The sequence below is a fragment of the Salmo trutta genome, chromosome 16 (genome assembly GCF_901001165.1).
Source record: "Salmo trutta chromosome 16, fSalTru1.1, whole genome shotgun sequence".
Classification (NCBI taxonomy): Eukaryota; Metazoa; Chordata; class Actinopteri; order Salmoniformes; family Salmonidae; genus Salmo; species Salmo trutta.
In genome coordinates, this window is record NC_042972.1 from 42,113,016 (window position 1) to 42,135,017 (window position 22,002).

The 22,002-nt window shown below is 47.6% G+C and overlaps 1 protein-coding gene across 6 annotated transcripts in view; it reads right to left on the minus strand.

The window, feature by feature from the left end:
• LOC115150772 (membrane-associated guanylate kinase, WW and PDZ domain-containing protein 1) overlaps positions 1–22,002 on the minus strand; it is a 201,634-nt gene that overhangs the window by 14,597 nt on the left and 165,035 nt on the right. For 3 of the 6 annotated variants that reach the window (XM_029694437.1, XM_029694433.1, XM_029694438.1), the window contains exons 9-15: positions 21,813–21,916; positions 20,770–20,889; positions 18,885–19,070; positions 17,962–18,594; positions 6,312–6,343; positions 3,405–3,651; positions 1,070–1,161 (exon numbers count right to left, since the gene is read on the minus strand). In XM_029694437.1, coding sequence (XP_029550297.1) covers positions 1,070–1,161; positions 3,405–3,651; positions 6,312–6,343; positions 17,962–18,594; positions 18,885–19,070; positions 20,770–20,889; positions 21,813–21,916 — 1,414 coding nt within the window. The remainder of the gene's footprint in view (positions 1–1,069; positions 1,162–3,404; positions 3,652–6,311; positions 6,344–17,961; positions 18,595–18,884; positions 19,071–20,769; positions 20,890–21,812; positions 21,917–22,002) is intronic. The other 3 variants (XM_029694434.1, XM_029694435.1, XM_029694436.1) reach the window with 3 other exon arrangements.

The following is a 22,002-nucleotide window of genomic DNA, read 5'->3' on the forward strand; positions in this document are numbered from 1 at the left end:
ATGGAAGAAGATTGGAACCACCAAGACTCTTCCTAGAGCTGTCCGCCCGGCCAAACTGAGCAATCGGAGGAGAATGGCCTTGGTCAGGGAGTTGACAAAGAACCCGATGGTCACTCTGACATAGCTCTAGAGTTCCTCTGTGGAGATAGTAGAACCTTCCAGAAGGACAACCATCTCTACAGCACTCCACCAATCAAGCCTTTATGGTAGAGTGGCCAGACGGAAGCCCCTCCTCAGTAAAAGGCACATGACAGCCCGCTTGGAATTTTCCAAAAGGCACTTAAAGACTCTCAGACCATGAGAAACAAGATTCTCTGGTCTGATGATACCAATGGTTGAACTCTTTGGCCTGAATGCCAAGCATCACTTCTGGAGGCAACATGGCACCATCCCTATGGTGAAGAATGGTGGTGGCAGCATTATGTTTTTCAGCGTCATGGACTGGGAGTCTAGTCAGGATCAAGGGAAAGATGAACGGAGCAAAGTACAGAGAGATCCTTGATGAAAACCTGTTCCAGAGTGCTCAGGACCTCAGACTGGGGCGAAGGTTCACCTTCCAACAGGGCAATGACCCTAAGCACACAGCCAAGACAATGTAGGAGTGGCTTCGGTACAAGTCTCTGAATGTCCTTGAGTGGCCCAGCCAGAGCCCGGACTTGAACCCGATCGAACATCTCTGGAGAGACCTGTGCAGCATCGCTCCCCATCCAACCTGACAGAGCTTGAGAGGATCTGCAGAGAAGAATGGGAGAAGCTCCCCAAATATAGATGTGCCAAACTTGTAGCGTCATAATTAACTGAGTAAAAGGTCTGAATACTCATGTAAATGTGATATTTCCGTTTTTATTTTTTTTTATATAAATTTGCAAAAATTCATGAAAACCTGTTTTTGCTTTGTCATTATGGGGTATTTTATGTAGACTGATGAGGGGGAAAACATTTTTTAATCAATTTTAGAATAAGGCTGTAATGTAACAAAATGTGAAAAAAGTCAAGGAGTCTGAATACTTTCAGAATGCACTGTATGCAAAGCAGTGATGTTAGTGTGTGGTTGAATCCTCTAACTCACTGGCTCTCCTGGCTCGTTCCCTCCCAGGATCCGGAACCCGTAGCCCGTGTCCTTTCTCCACAGGAAGATGTCCTGCTCCTGGAAATCAGGCACTGCAACCAGAAAACGAATCATCAGAACTGATAACTACATCCTGGATCATTACATCAGAACCCGCACTGTGTAACCCCTCCTCCCCCTGTTCCTTTCTGTTCCTTTCCTTTCACTGTGTAACCCCTCCTCCCCCTGTTCCTTTCGGAGGAGAACAGAGCCAGAGGACTGGAAGAGATGGAGGGAGGGAGCTGATAACGTCATTTGTGGCTTTAATGAGCACATAGCACACCTGCAGTTCCTTCTGAATCAGGCCAGTGGTCCATGCCTCACTCAGCCTCTCTACTCTGCTGCACTGTTACGGTAGCCTCTACACCCCACCACTGCCTCCTTCTGCCTTTTCCTCTATAGCTTACCCTGAGGATTGTGTAAATATCTAATAACTTCGCATCAAAAGAAAATGATCTATTCCCAAAATACCTTCAAATCACCATTCAAAGCAAGAGAGGAGAAGGCTGTGAAATTCCCTTAGTACCTACTTTATCAAACTTCCATATTTAGGATCTCTTTGAATACTATCCTTTCGGATGTCTTTCAAGACAAAATCCTTCTTCACTTTGTCCCATCAACCTGGGTAGGTAGGTGACAGGGAATCTCTCCCTAGCACTCAGCCAGGTCACCAGTATGCCAGCATGGTGCTGTATTATTGACAAGGACCTCAGCAGTGCTGCTCCTCAGGCTCAGCCAGGAAGCCCCTAGCCGAGGAGATCTGAGCAGGAGGGAAGAGGAAGAGGGTGGCAGTACTGGAGCTAGCTGTCAGAGAGGCACTAAGTTGCTACAAAGCGGTGCACTGCAGCGACTGACAGCTCATGGTTCACGTAGCACTGGAGGTGGGCAGACCACCGAGAAACAGGGGTCCAAGCAACAGCCTGAAGCTGTCTGTGTCTGTGTGTGTGTCCATGCGTTCAGCCCCCCCATGGGATACACCATGTAACTATACAGACCTCCACAGCTAAAGCCACTAAGAGCCAGCAGGAGGGAGGGAGAAGGGCAAGAGGCCAGCTTGGCTGCAATCTGTTCCAGAGTCAACAGAAGAGCTCACAGTGTTGAGCTAGCCCTCTTTCTACCACACTGGGACTCAGGGTATGGCCGAGATGGGCATGTCACAGGCTAACCGTCTCAATCTTCTCGTTCACAAGGGCCCCAGCTAGGCACTAGGCAGCTTATCAGATCAATACAGCAGCTCAACTTCTAAACCACTGGCTAGGAACAGATCCATACTAAACAAAGATTATTCAATCTGCCCAGCTCAGACTGACTCTGGAGAACAAGCAGATTAACTTCAGATCAGGAAGAGGAGATGGGAAGAAAGATTGGCTAGTATCCACTATCCAGCTAGCACCACCAAAATGGCATCTGAGCAAACATCAAGCATGGGCAGACTTCGATGCTCATCCAACCTGCATTGCTCAGGTTTGGAAAAGGGTGGACATCAAATGGTGCGTTTACAGCCTCAGCTCTCCCATGCTTTGATTTCAGAATCTATCAGGTAAACGTGTCATCACAACGGTAATGAAGTCCTATTTCCTCAGGACAGGGATGTACAAGTGTTGAATAAGGCTGAGTTGAATAAACAATCCCCTATTCTTCTTCCTTGTTTCTTTAGAATTCTAGAATTCCTCTCCTCCCCTATCCTCTCTCACCTGAGGAGATAACCAACTTTGGCAGTACCGTACCCAGTTCCTCTCCCTTTAGGGCCTCTAAATAATGAAACCTTGATGAAAGCAAAAGCACCAGAGAAATTATTAGACGCTGAACCCTCTGGACCCTCCAATACTCAGAGGGCGACTGACAGCGGTTGAGAGATATTCCTGTCAATTGGGGAGGCTAGCACCCGTTAGCCTCACCAGACTACCAGAGAAATATTGGAGCCACCACCACCGCAAATTCTATCCATATTTGTCTGGAGCTGTGTTCTAAAGAGTAGCGTAGAGGTGAACATGGTCCGTTCCAGAGAGCACACTACTGACTGATAATAACACACATGGTCAAGGTTCAATAAGTCAGGAGTGTGGTTAGCATCACCAACTCTCCTTAGAGGCTGTTGTTATCACTCTTACTGCCACAATGCTCTTCAAACAGTCCACACCCCTAACCCACCAAGTTAACACCCACTCTAGGTCAATATACAAAAGACGACAGGATACTATTAGACAATATGTCTTGGGTCACCAGCCCCGGACTGCAATACCAACCCGATAGGACAGAGGAAGCACCCGAGCCAACACCAAAAGTAAATACTTACGCCTACTTTCATACATGCTCCTGGACTGGGCCCAGATCTTGAAGGGGTCCGGTTTCCTCTGGATGGTCCCGTCTGCCTGAGGGTCCTGGGGAGGCAGGCCGGGCAGGGGCTGGGAGGGGGGTGGGGGGGTGGCGCTCTCGCTGAATGGGGTGGCCAGGGACGGGTGCACAGGGGAGTCAGTGTGGGTACTCCGGTGGCTGGACACACTGTGCACAGAACTGTTCTGACTGTCCTTCCTCGCTAACTGCTGTATGAGAGAGAGAGAGAGAGAGAGAGAGAGAGAGAGAGAGAGAGAGAGAGAGAGAGAGAGAGAGAGAGAGAGCGAGAATAGAAGGAGTAAGACAGGGAGAGAAAGGTGGAGGGGGAGAAAAAGGGTGAAAGAGAGAGTAAGAAGGAGAGGGATAGAAGGAGTAGGAGAGAGTGGTAATGATACATAAATACATAAACACAGAAGTCAGTCAAAATACATCCGTTTTAATCAAGGCCAGTGATGTCACCCAGAAACACATTCTCTAACAATACCCAAGGCATAATCAAGCAGATTTGTTCATGAGATTTATTTTGGGGAAAGTGAAGAACTCAGTCAAAAACAGAGCTCGGCTGACTAGAGTACATAGTCTATTCCTTTTGTTCAACACAGAGCTGAATACATTAATGGCAGACCCTATCCCCCAATGCATGAGGAGACATTCAGAGACATACAGTGAGAAGGGGGTTAAACAGAAGAGTCATTTAATATCATTTCAACAAGCCATGACAACCACCATGTCAGATTGTTCTGAATTTGTTCCTGTAGTTAGAATCAGATAAGATTAGCATTCCTGAAACATTATTTTGTTGAAATGTAATTTGATTTTGGAGAATTAAGCTAATTGATTGCACCGAAATTGGCTTTTAAAATTGATAGGATTCAGATAATATTCAATAAATAAAGTACCCAACAACCGATTTGGACCAAACTTCCTACCAATAAGACATGAAGAATAAATGAAATGGTTGAAAGCCACGGACCCCCCACACCCCACGCCAATCCCACCACAACACCAGTATAAAGTATCAGTTCTCCATGTTTGACAGGTAGTATAAAGGTGTGGTTTGGATCACTGCTTCTTCCTACTATGTGAATCTGGTGATGATTTTTCCCCTCTGTTCTGAGAATTCGTCATTGAAGTTGCTTGCATTATTTACCATAAAGAAGTGTGAAAGTAAAATATTTGAGCACTAGATGCCACTGTTCTTGCTATACCGCAACACTCTTTTATCCTTTTTGCTGGGCTCTTAAATGTTTACTAAATAGATAATTTCCTGTGCAACATTGGGTAGAAAAATTCAAGCCAGTCCTCCATGTCTGTGTTTGCCTATTGATGCCCTTGTTTTAAATTGTGCAGGGCTCATTTGTAAAAGAGTCTTCAGTCTCAATATGACTTCCCTGTTGAAATAAAGGTCAATAAAAAAGCCAATTCAGTTTGTCCTTCTCTTAGCAACCCAATGCTTCAACCCAACTCTCCTTGAATAGTCCAATAAGTGGCAGCTCTCTGAGCGGGCTAACCATATGGTGCAATTCTCATATGAAGACTTTTCCTACAAGCCCAAAACGTCGATGCAGAAATGGGCTAGTGGCTAAAATGTTGTAACCATACACAAAGGGGTTGTTTCTTGGACAGAGATTAAGCGTAAGAACAAACTGAATTTGTTCTTATGCAGACTGAATTGCTTTTATGGAGGATCTATTTAATAAACACAAGGGACGAGCAAAACTGAGAAAATAGTGAGGCGGTAAAGTAGGAACAGGGGCATCTAGTGGTCAAAACATGCTACTTTCACACTACTTTATGGTTAACAATGCAAGCGACGTCAATTACACATTTTTCTGTACAGGGCAAAAAACCCATAAAGATTCACACGAAATATGTTACATAGTATGAAGAAGCAATAATCCAAACATTGAGAACTGATACTGTATTCTGATTGTCGGGGCGGGATGTCATGTCTTTCTCATTGGTAGGAAGAAGTTTGGTCAACATCAGATGTTGGGTACGATATTTATTGAATATTAACTAAATCCTATAAATTAATATTGCCAATTTGAGTGCAATCAATTAACCTAATTTCTCAGAGATCTAATTATATTTCAGCAAAATAATTCAGGAATGCTAATAGTATCTGTTAATAACTACAAAACAGATTTCAGAACAATCTGAGCTGGTGGGTGTGGAAATCCTTTTCTTGTGCTTTTTGAGGTGGAACGACCCGGAAGGGAGAATACATCTAGGAGGGGAAAACACAGAAGCACAAATCCCCCCCCATTCTTCCCTCATACAACACAGAGAGAGCACACAGGCAGCATCTCCCCCAAGAGATAGGCTACAGGGAGAGGGTAACACACACTGACAGTGGTCCAGTCTCTAGCAATCACATGACTTCTCCATACTCTCTACATTGGGGCCAGAAATAGAAGCTAAGAAGAGCTGGACCATTCTCAGAAATCAACCCTACACTTGGACCACAAGCTTGGAATGCTTTTCCAAGGCTGGCCTAATTTACGGATCTATTTACCTAGAATTCATTAAAGCCAGGTGAACATGAGAACATGGCATAGATAATGAAAAAAATATCCATGAGCAGGCCTGCTCTGCCTACCAATGGGTCAACATTATCAACCAGTGCAGCATTATCATCCAGCAAAAAAACAGTTTCACCCAACACAACATTATTCCGACCCAGCGCACAGGTCTTTAAAGCTCTCACCAGGACCAAAACACAGCGGGGGTCCTGATAGAGAAAATCCCTCACTGCTCTGGGATGCTCTACACACCAACCAATATTAGGAGAGTGGAGAGAGGGATGGATGGAGGAGAATGGAAGGGATATGTGGATGGGGGAGGTATAGATATATTTGGTACTCACCAGCTTTGGGCTCTTCTTTGCAGGAGCCACCCCTGGGAAGCAATATCCAGATCACGATGGAGAGAGAAAAAAGAAAGAAAGAGAAAGAAAAAAAACGTGTTAACGACACACAATAATATTTCACCTTCCTCACAGGTAAAAGACGAAGAACAAAACCCCAGCGTGGAGCAGATGGGGGACTCCAAACAGGCACTCCAGCGGTGGAGCAGCGCTAGCCTGCTTGAGTTATCTTCTCCCCCTCTTTCTCTGGCTCGTTCCCTCGCTCCCTCACATCCACCCTCCCGCGCACCGCGTTAAAGGGGGCAGCGCGATCTATCTGCATTAGCACGGCGGCTGACTGCTGCAGCGGAAGAGGGGCCAGCCCCAAGGGCTAACCAAGCGCTCCGCTCGCTAGACCCTGCCTAACCCACTGTCAGAGAGTAAGAGTGTGTGTATATATGTGTGTGAGAGAGAGAGGGAGAGAGAGAGACAGAGGGGTAGAAAGAGCGAGAGAGGGGCAGCTCTGAGCTAACTCCGCTATCGTTCCCATGGAGAAGGATTCCAAGATACTGAACATTAAATGATAGGCAGTCAGTTCCCCTCTTACTGAGACCATCTTCCTGCGTCCGTTCAGCACGCCGCTCGGCTGTGGAAGGCTCCGGCATCTAGAGGCAGTCACACCGCTCTTCTCCCGTCTCGATCTCTAGCGCTTGCTTTTTTCTCCCTCTCCTCTTTTTCACCCTCCCCCTCATCTCTCCATCTCGCCTTTCCCCTTCACCATCCCTCCACCCACACGCTAGTAAACATACGTGCACACAGACATGCGCGCGCGCGCTCACTCCGCTCTCATCAATCGGAGGCAGGCTCTGACAGGCAGGGCCTGCATTAGCATAAATAATATGTTTATACATTAATAGAGTCCCACACTGGCAGGAATATCATTAGAGCCTCCAACATGAACACAAACAGAGAGTAATGGGAGACTAAAATGAAAACATAGCCTAGATCTGTGTGTGTGTGTGTGTGTGTGTGTGTGTGTGTGTGTGTGTGTGTGTGTGTGTGTGTGTGTGTGTGTATAATGGCATTCAGCAGCACAAAGAAGAGAACGAGTAAAACATACATGTATTGTATTCAGTGTGTAAGAGCAGGTGTACATGCAGACAGGATTGGATGAAGTGTCTATCTCTGATCCTGACAAAACAGGGTCAGTTTGTGTGTAAATCCTTTAGGGAGATCTGGGGGATTGAGGTGGATTAGGCAGTTCTTTATGGCTCTTATCCCCTCAACATCTGTATTCAACAGCCACTGTAATGTGGTCCACAGTCCAGCTACCTTAGAGAATGTTCCCCTCTCCATCACTGCTCATCTCAACAAATCTCTTCACTCCCCTAATCCCTCTCTCCTCGTCTCCCCTACCTGCTCCCTTCCACTATAGCGCTCTTCTCTTCTCCCCTACCTGCTCCCTTCCACTATAGCGCTCTCCTCTTCTCCCCTACCTGCTCCCTTCCACTATAGCGCTCTCCTCTTCTCCCCTACCTGCTCCCTTCCACTATAGAGCTCTCCTCTTCTCCCCTACCTGCTCCCTTCCACTATAGCGCTCTCCTCTTCTCCCCTACCTGCTCCCTTCCACTATAGCGCTCTCCTCTTCTCCCCTACCTGCTCCCTTCCACTATAGCGCTCTCCTCTTCTCCCCTACATGCTCCCTTCCACTATAGCGCTCTCCTCGTCTCCCCTACCTGCTCCCTTCCACTATAGCGCTCTCCTCTTCTCCCCTACCTGCTCCCTTCCACTATAGCGCTCTCCTCTTCTCCCCTACCTGCTCCCTTCCACTATAGCGCCCTCCTCTTCTCCCCTACCTGCTCCCTTCCACTATAGAGCTCTCCTCTTCTCCCCTACCTGCTCCCTTCCACTATAGCGCTCTCCTCTTCTCCCCTACCTGCTCCCTTCCACTATAGCGCTCTCCTCTTCTCCCCTACCTGCTCCCTTCCACTATAGAGCTCTCCTCTTCTCCCCTACCTGCTCCCTTCCACTATAGCGCCCTCCTCTTCTCCCCTACCTGCTCCCTTCCACTATAGCGCTCTCCTCTTCTCCCCTACCTGCTCCCTTCCACTATAGAGCTCTCCTCTTCTCCCCTACCTGCTCCCTTCCACTATAGCGCCCTCCTCTTCTCCCCTACCTGCTCCCTTCCACTATTGCGCTCTCCTCTTCTTTCAGCAATTGTTATTCTCTCGGCATAGCACAGCCACGCCCTACTCCACTCACCCTGAACACCATTTGACCAGCCCAGCCTCTGTGTGTTTGTGTCAGTCTCTTCTTGATTATCCTGTGTACTACGTGTCTAATCTGCCTCTGCAGTATGTTGCACGACTCCACACTGGCTACTCTGGGTGGCCATTAAACCTTCATATACTCTGCAGCAGAGCAGCCTCTCCATCTCACCTCCCCTCAACCTTCCCCCACTCTACCCACGCTATGCTCTCATCACCTCCCCAAACTTTCCTTCTCATCCTCTCTCAGCCCCTTCTCTTCACTCCTCTCCTCTCCTGTACTAACCTTCCCTCCACAGCCCTCCTCTCTCTTCTCCTCAAACGAGTCACACTACCATTTATGGTACCACCCATCTCTCTAAAAACACCAGAGGATTGGGAGAAGGGGAACTGTACAGTTCCTAAGAGAGCAGCACTGAGTTTTAACAGACCTTTAAAATAATTATCAACTGTAGAGCCATCTGCCCCTCCCAGGAGTCAAACAAAGTGACAGTGCCAGAGACGGGTTAGGGGTGTCCTAAACGTGCTAGCTAGTAGCTACTTCCCTTCTCACTCTGTTTCAGGGGTAGGGTGGTGCTACTGGGCATGTGTGGAGCCCTGGATCCGCCGGTGCTCTTATCGATGCAGCTTACAGCATCATCCACCCCTCCATCTTTTAATTACACACAGGGGGACTAGCATGGCTGGTTCTCACACTGATGGACTGAGCAGGAGAGAGAAAACACAGGCTTGAGCCAGCCTTCTTTTCAAACTTAAAACACACTACTGAACATGCCTGTCACATGGATTTAGGTGACTGATCAGCAATGGTTGTTTTCATCTGAAAACAGCATACCTTCTATTTATACACTACCGCAATATGTGATTTATTCATTTGACATTTTTTGGTGATGCCATCATGCCTCTTCAGTTGAAATCCTCCGCCACTGCCCTCACGTAGGTTGTCGTGGTCACTAGGTTGCTCAGTCTACAGAGAGAGGCCGCAGGTCAGTCTGAGAGGGCGCTGGCCACAGCGGCTGCTAAACGGAGGCTATTACTGAGGCGATTATGATGTCCAGCGGGGTGGGAGGGGGTACACTGGCCCCACGTCTCGGCCCCCCTCCTCCATCTGGCCTTAGATGGATGGCTTCCGACAGCCCGGCCCATCTGTCACAACGGCGCCAGCAACAGGCGCACAGGGGACTGACAGATGGTCTCTTGGCAACGGTTGCCTCGGCAGGCCGGTCCAGGCTATTTCACAGTACAGACTGAGCCACATGTCATCAATGTACAAATAGGCTGTCACGGACGTGACTGTGACGACAGATGCAGATGTTTATTTACCCAGGGTAGCGAATATATAGAAGATGGGATTGAAAGTGACATATGTGCACCCCAGTCCTGTGACCAGGAAAAGGTGACATGGAAAAGGTGCAGGCGTTAGCAACCTCACCATTGAATCATTCACCCACAGTAAAGAGAAAAAGCATCCAGGCCTGGAGTAATACAAGTTGTCCATGTATTGTCTGTGAGAGGCTTATGCAGTAGATTACGATGCTGAGCAGAAATGACAATTGGGAGCAGTTCCTTTTGTCTGTCCTGTCTCTCCGGGCATAGAGAACAGGATGAGGGGTGACCCACTCCCTCACACTAATCTCAGATGTATATACTGTATTCTATTCTACTGTATTTTAGTCAATGCCACTCCGACATTGATCGATCTAATATAAATAGATTTATTTTACTTTTAGATGTGTGTTTATTGTTGTGAATTGTTAGATATTACTGCACTGTTGGAGCTAGGAACACAAGAATTTCGCTACACCCGCAATATCATCTGCTAAATATGTGTATGTGACCAATACAATTTGATAGAGGAAAGCCCCACTGCGGAGTGCGGCAGAGTATTGTCATGGAAACAAAGGAAGGCCGAGATGGCTGAGATGTACGACCACCCCCCCAGGCATGGAGGTGTGAAGAGAAGGGGGAGGAGGTAGGAGGGGAGGTGGACTCACCTTGTCCTTGTTACGCCAGTGACTCTGGCTCCTACACAAACAAAGCCCGTCGCCCAAAAGTGCAGGGGCAGAATCTGGAGGCCAAACTGCTGGTACTCTACTCCTCGATCATTGGATTTCTGTACAATTTCTCTGCAATGCCATTCGTTATCAGCGTTGAACGTGAAGTCAGCAAAATGTTATGCAAAGCATGCTTTCAGCCCTTACATGGCACCGTAAGGCAGCCTAAGATAGATCTTTGTAGGTGTTTGGCATCACCATCATCAAACCATCATCTAACTCAGTTTAGGAGTCCGAAATGGCTGGTCTACTGAGGGAGTCCTGCTCAATGTCTATAACAATGTCATTCTGTCCTTTGTTTTGTTATGCGTTACCTACGCAAGCCCAGTAGGCTAGGCCTACTATTTTATGTTTATACATTTTTTAAACCATTTATTTAACAGGACCACAATGGAAATTCGTGTTATCCTCTATGATTTTATATGCATTATCCACATGTGGTTGTATTGCGTTTTAAGTGGTCAAATAAAGCTACACTATACAGTATATAAAAATGTATGTGGACACCCCTTCAAATTAATTGATTCGGCTATTTCAGCCACACCCGTTGCTGACAGGTGTATAAAATTGAGCAGACAGCCATGCAATCTCCATAGACAAACACCAGCAGTAGAATGGCCTTACTGAAGAGCTCAGACACTTTCAACGTGGCACCGTCATAGGACCTTTCCAAAAAATCAGTATGTCTGCCCTGCTAGAGCTGCCCCTGGTCAACTGTAAGTGCTGTTATTGTGAAGTGGAAACGTCTAGGAGCAACAACGGCTTAGCCACAAAGTGGTAGGCCACACAAGCTCACAGAATGGGACCGGCGAGTGCTGAAGCGCATACAAATCATCCTTCCTCGGTTGCAACACTCACTATTGAGTTCCAAACTGCCTCTGGAAGCAACATCAACACAATAACTGTTTGTCGGGAGCTTCATGAAATTGGTTTACATGGCCGAGCAGCCGCACACAAGCCTAAGATCACCATGTGCAATGCCAAGCATCAGCTGGAGTGGTGTTAAGCTGGCCGCCATTGGACTCTGGAGCAGTGGAAACGTGCTCCGAATCACGTTTCACCATCTGGCAGTCCAACAGACGAATCTGGGTTTGGCAGATGCCAGGAGAACACTACCTGACCGAATGCATAGTGCCAACTGTTAAGTTTGGTGGAGGAAGAACAATGGTCGGGGGCTGTTTTTCGTGGTTTGGGCTAGGCCCCTTAGGTCCAGTGAAGGGAAATGACATTCTAGACAATTCTGTGCTTCCAACTTTGTGGCAACAGCTTGGGGAAGGCTCTTTCCTGTTTCAGCATGACAATGCCCCCATGCATGAAGCGAGGTCCATACAGAAATGGTTTGTCGAGATCGGTGTGGAAGAACTTGACTGGCCTGCACAAAACCCTGACCTCAACCCCATCAACCACCTTTGGGATGAATTGGAATACCAATTCAACATCAGCATCAGTGCCCGACCTCAATAATGCTCAATAAGTCCGCACAGCAATATTCCAACATCTAGTGGAATGCCTTCCCAGAAGAGTGGTTGCTGTTATAGCAGCAAAGAGGGGACTGACTCCATATTACCGCCTATGATTTTGGAATGAGATGTTCGACAAGCAGGTGTCCACATACTTCTGGTTCTGTATCTATCTACATTAAATCAATTCCTTTGGTCTCTGGGTGGGTGTGTTCGTGTCTCTGTTAGCAGCAGAACGTCTAGAGCAGATAAGCGACGTCTCCTTCCTAGCAGCACTCTGGCTTCACTTCTACAACAACCCAACACTGAGCAGAAACAACCATCTTACACTGTGCTCTGTCTGAGAGGGACAGTCTATCACGCTCCACAGCACTTAAAGCTCCCCGTGAAGACACAGAGGAAAGAGAAATATTAGCTAGAATATTACACTTGTTGGACATTGGCTTAGAGACCTTCGAACCCACTGCAGGTGTAGATTGGTCATTTCGCTTCAGCCCACTGGCAGAAAGCAACAGTGTAGTGGATGGATAGGTTATTATCAGACTGGCATACATCCTCACTCGCCATGTCAGTCTCTAACCCGGTTCATCCTCCCTCCATCCCTCACTCCGCTCTGGGGGAATGAGGAGTGCAAGGGCCCAGCCCCGCCGGGAACAACCCTGTCACCTCTGATGGATGTCTCAGAAGATGAACAGATCGACAGGGGTGTCGCTGTGCCACTCTTTCATCATCCTCCCGCCTCTGACATCCTCTCTCCTTCCTCTCCTCCTCTGAGGTGGTTGAGATGCTAAGCCTGTGGTGTATGCATCTACTGTATTGTCCACCATGCCCAGCCTGACAAACAAGTGAATGTATACCTTTAAAGCACAGGAATGGGACTGACTTGGACTTATCTGGGTGGATAATGAGGGAGGCTGTGGGGCTACAGAGAGCTAGCCTAGCGCTCAGGTATTCTCCTCACAATGGCTCTGCATGGAATACAACCGATGCTGGCTGCACCACCTCTCCCATCCCCGTAGACCACTGACATTTACACCCATTCATAGGCGCACTTCAAGGAAATTCATGGGAAGTGCGTGTCTTTAGGGGCTAGAATGAATCATGTCAGTGTCATAATCAGAACGTTTCAGCAGGAAGGCAGAGAAAAGGAGCACATTAGGCAGCGTAATTAGACAAATGGAGGGATGGGCATCATAATGGATTCTTTGATGGAAGCTATTAATCACACCTCCTGGCTCAAGAAGAGAACAGGATGCAGAACAACAAAATACGGGAGACACACCCACACAGGACCTTTGCTGTGTCATATAGACATGGTTCAGTATGGAGACTTATGCAGTGTCCACCATCACCAGTGAGAAAGAGGAGGATGAGAAGAATCCAGCGAGAATCTAGTGTTGTGCTGGGGAGCCAGTCAGCTTACTCCCAGAGAGGGGAGAGGAGCACTGTTGCATACACAGGCCTTAATGAGCTCAGTACACTGTATGCACTGAGAACCCCCGGGATTGGACCGGACGCTCGGGTGGGAATCTGTACACACTGGAAGGGGGGGATGGGAAAGGAGGAGGAGGAGAGTGAGGGGGCAGATCTCTGCCAATTAGAGTTTTCCTCTGGCTCCCTGTCAAAGGCTTGTAATTGGCTGTTTGGACTGACTGGTGACACTCTCATGCCCAGAGAGAGAGAGAGAAATAGAGCAAGCGAAAAGGCAAAAGAGGGAGAGGAGTGATGCTGATATCAGACCCCCCAATTAGCGGCCAGGCCTGAGGAGCGCAGAGCAGAGAGTAATTAATCCTGCTGTCTGCGTGGGGCAGGCAATATCTTAGCTGTCTGATCCACACACACACACAACCCCAGAGCAGAGCTCAGACTGAGAGCAATGATCACCGAGAGAACAGCGCTTTATGCCATGTAGCCCCCACTGAGAGAACAGTGCTTTATGACATGTAGCCCCCACTGAGAGAACAGTGCTTTATGACATGTAGCCCCCACTGAGAGAACAGCCTTTATGACATGTAGCCCCCACTGAGAGAACAGTGCTTTATGACATGTAGCCCCCACTGAGAGAACAGTGCTTTATGCCATGTAGCCCCCACTGAGAGAACAGCGCTTTATGACATGTAGCCCCCACTGAGAGAACAGCCTTTATGACATGTAGCCCCCACTGAGAGAACAGCCTTTATGACATGTAGCCCCCACTGAGAGAACAGCCTTTATGACATGTAGCCCCCACTGAGAGAACAGCGCTTTATGCCATGTAGCCCCCACTGAGAGAACAGCGCTTTATGACATGTAGCACCCACTGAGAGAACAGCGCTTTATGCCATGTAGCCCCCACTGAGAGAACAGCGCTTTATGACATGTAGCCCCCACTGAGAGAACAGCGCTTTATGACATGTAGCCCCCACTGAGAGAACAGCGCTTTATGACATGTAGCCCCCACTGAGAGAACAGCGCTTTATGCCATGTAGCCCCCACTGAGAGAACAGCCTTTATGACATGTAGCCCCCACTGAGAGAACAGCGCTTTATGCCATGTAGCCCCCACTGAGAGAACAGCGCTTTATGCCATGTAGCACCCACTGAGAGAACAGCGCTTTATGACATGTAGCCCCCACTGAGAGAACAGCGCTTTATGACATGTAGCCCCCACTGAGAGAACAGCGCTTTATGACATGTAGCCCCCACTGAGAGAACAGCGTTTTATGACATGTAGCACCCACTGAGAGAACAGCGCTTTATGACATGTAGCCCCCACTGAGAGAACAGCGCTTTATGACATGTAGCCCCCACTGAGAGAACAGTGCTTTATGACATGTAGCCCCCACTGAGAGAACAGCGCTTTATGCCATGTAGCCCCCACTGAGAGAACAGCGCTTTATGACATGTAGCACCCACTGAGAGAACAGCCTTTATGACATGTAGCCCCCACTGAGAGAACAGCGCTTTATGACATGTAGCCCCCACTGAGAGAACAGCGCTTTATGACATGTAGCCCCCACTGAGAGAACAGCCTTTATGACATGTAGCCCCCACTGAGAGAACAGCCTTTATGACATGTAGCCCCCACTGAGAGAACAGCCTTTATGACATGTAGCCCCCACTGAGAGAACAGCCTTTATGACATGTAGCCCCCACTGAGAGAACAGCCTTTATGACATGTAGCCCCCACTGAGAGAACAGCCTTTATGACATGTAGCCCCCACTGAGAGAACAGCCTTTATGACATGTAGCCCCCACTGAGAGAACAGCCTTTATGACATGTAGCCCCCACTGAGAGAACAGCCTTTATGACATGTAGCCCCCACTGAGAGAACAGCGCTTTATGACATGTAGCCCCCACTGAGAGAACAGCCTTTATGACATGTAGCCCCCACTGAGAGAACAGCCTTTATGACATGTAGCCCCCACTGAGAGAACAGCGCTTTATGACATGTAGCCCCCACTGAGAGAACAGCCTTTATGACATGTAGCCCCCACTGAGAGAACAGCCTTTATGACATGTAGCCCCCACTGAGAGAACAGCCTTTATGACATGTAGCCCCCACTGAGAGAACAGCGCTTTATGCCATGTAGCCCCCACTTAGAGAACAGTGCTTTATGACATGTAGCCCCCACTGAGAGAACAGCGCTTTATGACATGTAGCACCCACTGAGAGAACAGCGCTTTATGACATGTAGCCCCCACTGAGAGAACAGCGCTTTATGACATGTAGCCCCCACTGAGAGAACAGCGCTTTATGACATGTAGCCCCCACTGAGAGAACAGCCTTTATGACATGTAGCCCCCACTGAGAGAACAGCCTTTATGACATGTAGCCCCCACTGAGAGAACAGCCTTTATGACATGTAGCACCCACTGAGAGAACAGCCTTTATGACATGTAGCCCCCACTGAGAGAACAGCCTTTATGACATGTAGCCCCCACTGAGAGAACAACCTTTATGACATGTAGCCCCCACTGAGAGAACAGCCTTTATGACATGTAGCACCCACTGAGAGAACAGCGCTTTATGACATGTAGCCCCCACTGAGAGAACAGCCTTTATGACATGTAGCCCCCACTGAGAGAACAGCCTTTATGACATGTAGCCCCCACTGAGAGAAGAGCGCTTTATGACATGTAGCCCCCACTGAGAGAACAGCCTTTATGACATGTAGCACCCACTGAGAGAACAGCCTTTATGACATGTAGCCCCCACTGAGAGAACAGTGCTCAATATGAGACGAATGAAGTATGTGAATGAACCATAGAGAATAAGAATTGTTAATATTTGTACTACGCATACATGACACTCATGAGTCAATAGGGTCACCACATGTTTTCAAGGTAACTTGCCGAAGTAATCCTCTGCTGAGTAGTCCTCTGCTTTCCAGAGAGTAGTGGTACACTCTGTACAGAGCAACAGTATGTCTCTGCTTTGCTCTAAAGAAATAGACAGCAGCAGTAAAAAGAGCTTTCATATCAGCTCTGTCTTCCATCCATGACACATTGAGGAATGATCCTCTCTAACTGTCCCGCCCACCCTTCTCTCCACTCTCTGGTCGAGGGAGTCTCTGTTAAACGCACAAACATTTTGTTTTATATACAATCCATAAAAAGCGGAACATTATGGCTGTAGCGTTTTATGGGCTTGTACACAACCCCCTCAGACTAATGGTGGCCATTAATAAAGCAAGACAGGGAGAGGAACGGAGCCATTTGTGAAAGCAGAGCACCCAGTCAATGTCCTGGTCCGTTCCTCAACACTCAGCATTACAGGACGGATGTTCAGGTCCTTCAATTCCACAAATGAATAATTCCGAGAACTTCCAATGCCAGTTCAGACCGCTCTGTCTCAGTGAAAACTTTCCAATTACATGCCTCTCTCAGTGTGAGTCAGGGCTCTTTGTGGAGGTGTGTTCTGGGTAGTGGGTACTGTCTGTCTGGGGATTGGAGTGAGACCAAAATTCAATCATCCCCCTCATACACTGAGTCTTCTCTTCAGCTCTTTTATGAGACCGTTTTTCCAATCATACACCTAGTCAAAATCCTGTCCCGAGTTCTCACTCGACACAGACACAGTCGAATCTGCACGCTCGCAAGCACAAACACAAACGCTCATGGACACACACACATACACACAAAGCTAGGATGGAAAAAAAAATAGACACCACAATTATATCTCAATAACGTAACTTTGTCTTTGTGTTGTTTTAGGGATAACCTATCCTTAAGAGTCTATTGACGCACCGGTGCATCAATCTAAGTGACATAATAAATAAATCCCCATCAAAATATGTCAGTATAAGCTATGTCGCCTTTCCGCATCCGCAGTGGGAGGTGGCCGAGCTACAGCGGTGTTCATCAGACCATGAGACATCCCGAAAATCGGTCTTCTCAAAGAAACGTCCGTAGCGTCCGAACGGTTTGGCCTATAAACTACTCTATGGAATGTAGAGACTCACGGTGGTGTTTTCCGTTTTGCTCTACCACCCCCACATGTCAAGGGACTGATGTGCCACCTTCTGTCTGTAGCGTCCAAAGCGTTTGAGCTACAAACTAATACAGGACTCGTCTGAAGTTAACCCATACAAACGAATGGAAGTATAGAGGTAGTTTTGTGCCAACAAAAATAAGGGGTTAAATATGTGTCCAAAAAAACATATTTCCTGATCTCCTAGACTTCAAAACCTTATTTGTCGTGGCTAATAGATTATGCATGTATGAACTACACATTCAACCCAAAGTTCCGGAGTGTGTCATTAAACCTTATCCAACCAACATATGTTTTAGCATCTTCCAGATTCCTGAAAATGGAGACGGAGAGAAGAGGCGGGAGTAAGAGGAAAGCTTGCCAACCAGAACTCAAAACTTTGCATGTTGTGGCCGGTTTACTGTGTCTATGTCTTACCTCCACCTCTCTGCACCAGCATGGTGACCTCACTTCCTTTGGGGCACTTGCTGAGCAGGTCCACCACCTGGTTGTGGCTCATGCTCTGGACGTTCCTCTTGTTCACCTCCACAATAATGTCCCCCTCCTTCAGGCCCCTGCAGCGGGGGTAGTCTACGATCTGTTTGACCCTCTGTCCTCCCCCTGCAGGGCTGTCTGCGATGGTGAACCCAAAGCCTTTGTCTCCCTTCTCCATGTGCACTGTGATCAGCTCCGGCTGCGTCGCTATGGACGACGCCAGTGTCACAGAGTCGCTGGGGTAACTGTGCGAGCCGTTGGACGCCACCTCGGCAGAGGAGGGGCTGTGGGGTCCTGACTCTCTCATCCCATTAATGGGGCCTCCGGTCTGGCTGCCGTGGCTGGACGGAGAGTCGTAGCTCTCCTGGCCGTTGATGATGATAGGCTCCTTGTCCACGATGGCCACGGAGGTCACCAGGCTAGTGTTGGGGTCGTCTGGGTCAAAGGGCAGGGGGTAGCCGCGGCACAGCTCCAGGTTGACTATGGAGCCGATCTGGATGGACTGGAAGACCTTCACCACCTGAGCGTGGGTGTAGCCCAGCACGCACGTGTCATTGACACTCACAATCACGTCACCTAGGGGAAGAGAAGGTGAAATTAATGTTGGATAATTAGCTCCATGTCACAAACTGAAATCATGGAAGTAACACTTGAACTGTATATTGCTCAATTAGAACACCTACACTACACTCTAACACCTACACCATTCAGTGGTCACCTACCAGGAGAGCACCAGCTTCAGTTAATCAACCAACCTTGATAAGTCAACTGTTTTAGTGCAGGGTTGGAACAGAAGCCTCTGTAGCTCTCAAAGAGTTGGTGACCACCTATTAATAATGACACGGAATGACAGATCGGAGGCCCACCTGTCTCCATTTTGCCGTCGACGGCAGCAGGCCCGTCCAGAACCAGACTCTTGATCTGAAGGAACTCATCAGGCTCGTCGCCCCCGACTACGGTGAAGCCGAACCCTCGGTGGCTCTTCCTTAGTTTGGTGTTGATAAAGGTTCCCTTCAGCTCCGCCGGGTTCCTCGTGAAGAAGGGCTTCCCTCCTGGGGAACACACACACATAAGCCTTACACACCTTTCATAAGGACCCGTTGATCTCATGTGCTGTGCTAGCCAAAGGAGGAGGGGTTACTCTAAACAGTCTTGGCTCCGGATCAGTGAGTGCTCTATAAGAGATGTGTTGGTTTGATGAGCTCCATTAATCATAAAGAGACTGATTAAGATCGATAGATTAATTAGGCTAAGAGGGATTCCAAGAGCTAGGGGGCAGCAGCCTGGTTGTGCCTGAGAATAGGGCTAATCCTATGGGTAAATCCCCTGACCTAGCCCCAGTCTGTGGGGGCTGCTATGCCCTATAGAGTGCTACACTATTGGGTAAAACCCAGGATTTTATCTGGGTCTGGCAGCATGGTTAGATAAGTAGTAAAATAATATTCACTGTCAATTCTGAAAGTGTATGATGACACTGTGGTACAGTTCTATATACACGGCAGCCATCAGTTTAAAACAGCTTTTCAAGGCTTGACACTAGGATGGGGAGGAAGTGTGTGTTTGTGAGTGTGTGTGCGGGGTTATTGTCAGACTAATTCCCAGTGATTTAGAAACAGATGTTTCTAAGCTTATGCGTAATAGCCGAGCGTGCCACCAAGACTGCCAGTGTATCGAGACCAAGACTGTGTATGGAGACCAAGACAGTGTATGGAGACCAAGACAGTGTATGGAGACCAAGACAGTGTATAGAGACCAAGACACTGTATAGAGACCAAGACAGTGTATGGAGACCAAGACAGTGTATAGAGACCAAGACACTGTATAGAGACCAAGACACTGTATAGAGACCAAGACACTGTATAGAGACCAAGACACTGTATAGAGACCAAGACACTGTATAGAGACCAAGACAGCACTGAACTCTCTCTACTCTGGTACACTCTGGAGTCTAGACATGGAGTTGGCAGACTCATATAGCTTAGGCAAATGGACACCCGAGTCGGTCTTATGAAATAAGAACTGCTAGAGTCTGGGGTCTGTAATCTAGATCCAAGCCCTCGGTCTCTTCTACTATGACTGGCTCCAGTCATGCTGTCAGTTGGACAAATGTTCACAGAGTTTATATGAGAGATGGAGTGGGATATTCAGAGTTTATTGAAGTGATATATTGACTGTGGAAGGAAGCGGGTGGAATGAAAAGGGAGACATTAAAGCAGGGAAGATGGCCGTGAGGGATTGGAGAGTGACTAACAAACCGCAGATGCTACACTTACATGGGGGAGGAGTACAGCTTATGCATACAATGAAAAATGTATTACCCTTGGAGTCAGCCAGTGTCCTTGTGTTTGCCTTCAAATAATTCAAGACACAAGAGGCAGACCAATGCAGTAATATTGAGGAGGATTTTTTTTTTTAGAATTTTTTTAGAATTTTTTTTTTTTTACAAAAGAGAAGTGGGTGTAGGAACTTGAAAGCAGGGTGACTTAAAAGAGCTGGGTAAAAAGAGAGATTTGTGTGGTGGAATCTCAAGGCCTTGAGTTGCTTTGGGCAGCGCCGGTCAGGGGCCTGAGCTTACAGAGATGGAGAAAGACAGAGCGTGAGTGAGTGAGAGTGAGAGAGGCGAGTGAGAGGAGTGAGAGAGGAGAGCAAGATAGAGAGAGGCACGTGATGAGGGTACACATCCACAATGTCGCAAACAAAAATGGACCAATAACCTCACAAAACTAGGATATTGACCAGACCAGGACTCACGTTTTGGCCCGATGAGGGGCGGCAGTGGGGGTCTGGCTTGGGTGTCCCTGTAGGTCTCCTGGTGGTTGGCGGTATAGCTGGCCAGGGGGGCACCAGCCAGGGTGGCATCCTCTATCCATTCTGGAACAGCAAAGGGCACACTCTTGTCTCTGGTGTCTGTACAGTTACAGTGATCCTTATGGTTCACCACAATGGGTGGCTTGAAAACTACTGTACTGCATTGAGCCACAATGGCTGCCGATTAAAGTAATACCATGTAATACAATCTCTGATCGATCAAAATGGCAGCCTCACTGTGTAGTGTATTGGAGGATTAAGTCTTCATTAATATTCTCAGCATCAAGATTCAATCAATGAAAGCGTAAAAGTCATAGATATTGAGCGTAAAGAGATATTAAGCTTAAAGGAGAAAAGGTCAGCAGGTAGGTAATCAAGTCAGAAGCACATTTAGCTGAGTGGGCAGAGCGTGGACCAATAGGCAGGTTCCTAGTGGTGTGACCTGCATGAAGAGAGGAAATGTGGAGGACATTCTACATACACTTCCTTACGTCCAGTATGTATCTGGACAGTGATGCTAAACTTTTTAATTTGTCTCTATATTTCAGCAAAATGTTGGAGGACAGAGCCAAATGTAAAATGTTTGCATCACTGTTCAAATACATACATAGCTTACTGTGTAGACTAAAGAGACCTAAAGCATATGTCCTGAAATGCTTTTCACTAGGAGAACAAGACCCAGAAATACTATAACTATCATATGGTGATACATTTTCATTGCTGTAACAGACTTTTAATATATTATTGTCAAACCAAAAAAACTTACCTAGACCTGTAGACTTAGAGGGTATCAGTGACACTTAAAACATTGCCAAATCAATAAAAAAATACCTATTTTCAAGGTCATTAAAATAAATCATAGGTATGCCTTTATGGTTTCTCGATAGCAAATCATAAAGAGAAGAAAGCAGGGCAGAAGGACAGACAGACACGACCACAGACATGGAGAAAGAAAGAAATGACGCCCGGCGGGGCTGGAAACGAACCTCGGATGTAGCGCTCACCTTCTGGTGGCTGCTGTTGCTCGAGCTGCTTCCGCCGCTTAGCTTCCAGTATAGGGTTCTCATACTGGGTCTTTCTGTTGATGTGACTGAAAGAGGGAGGAAGAGAGGGAGGGATGGATGACCAATTAGGACAACGAAACAGGAAAGTAGAAAGATAATTAATCGGAATCAG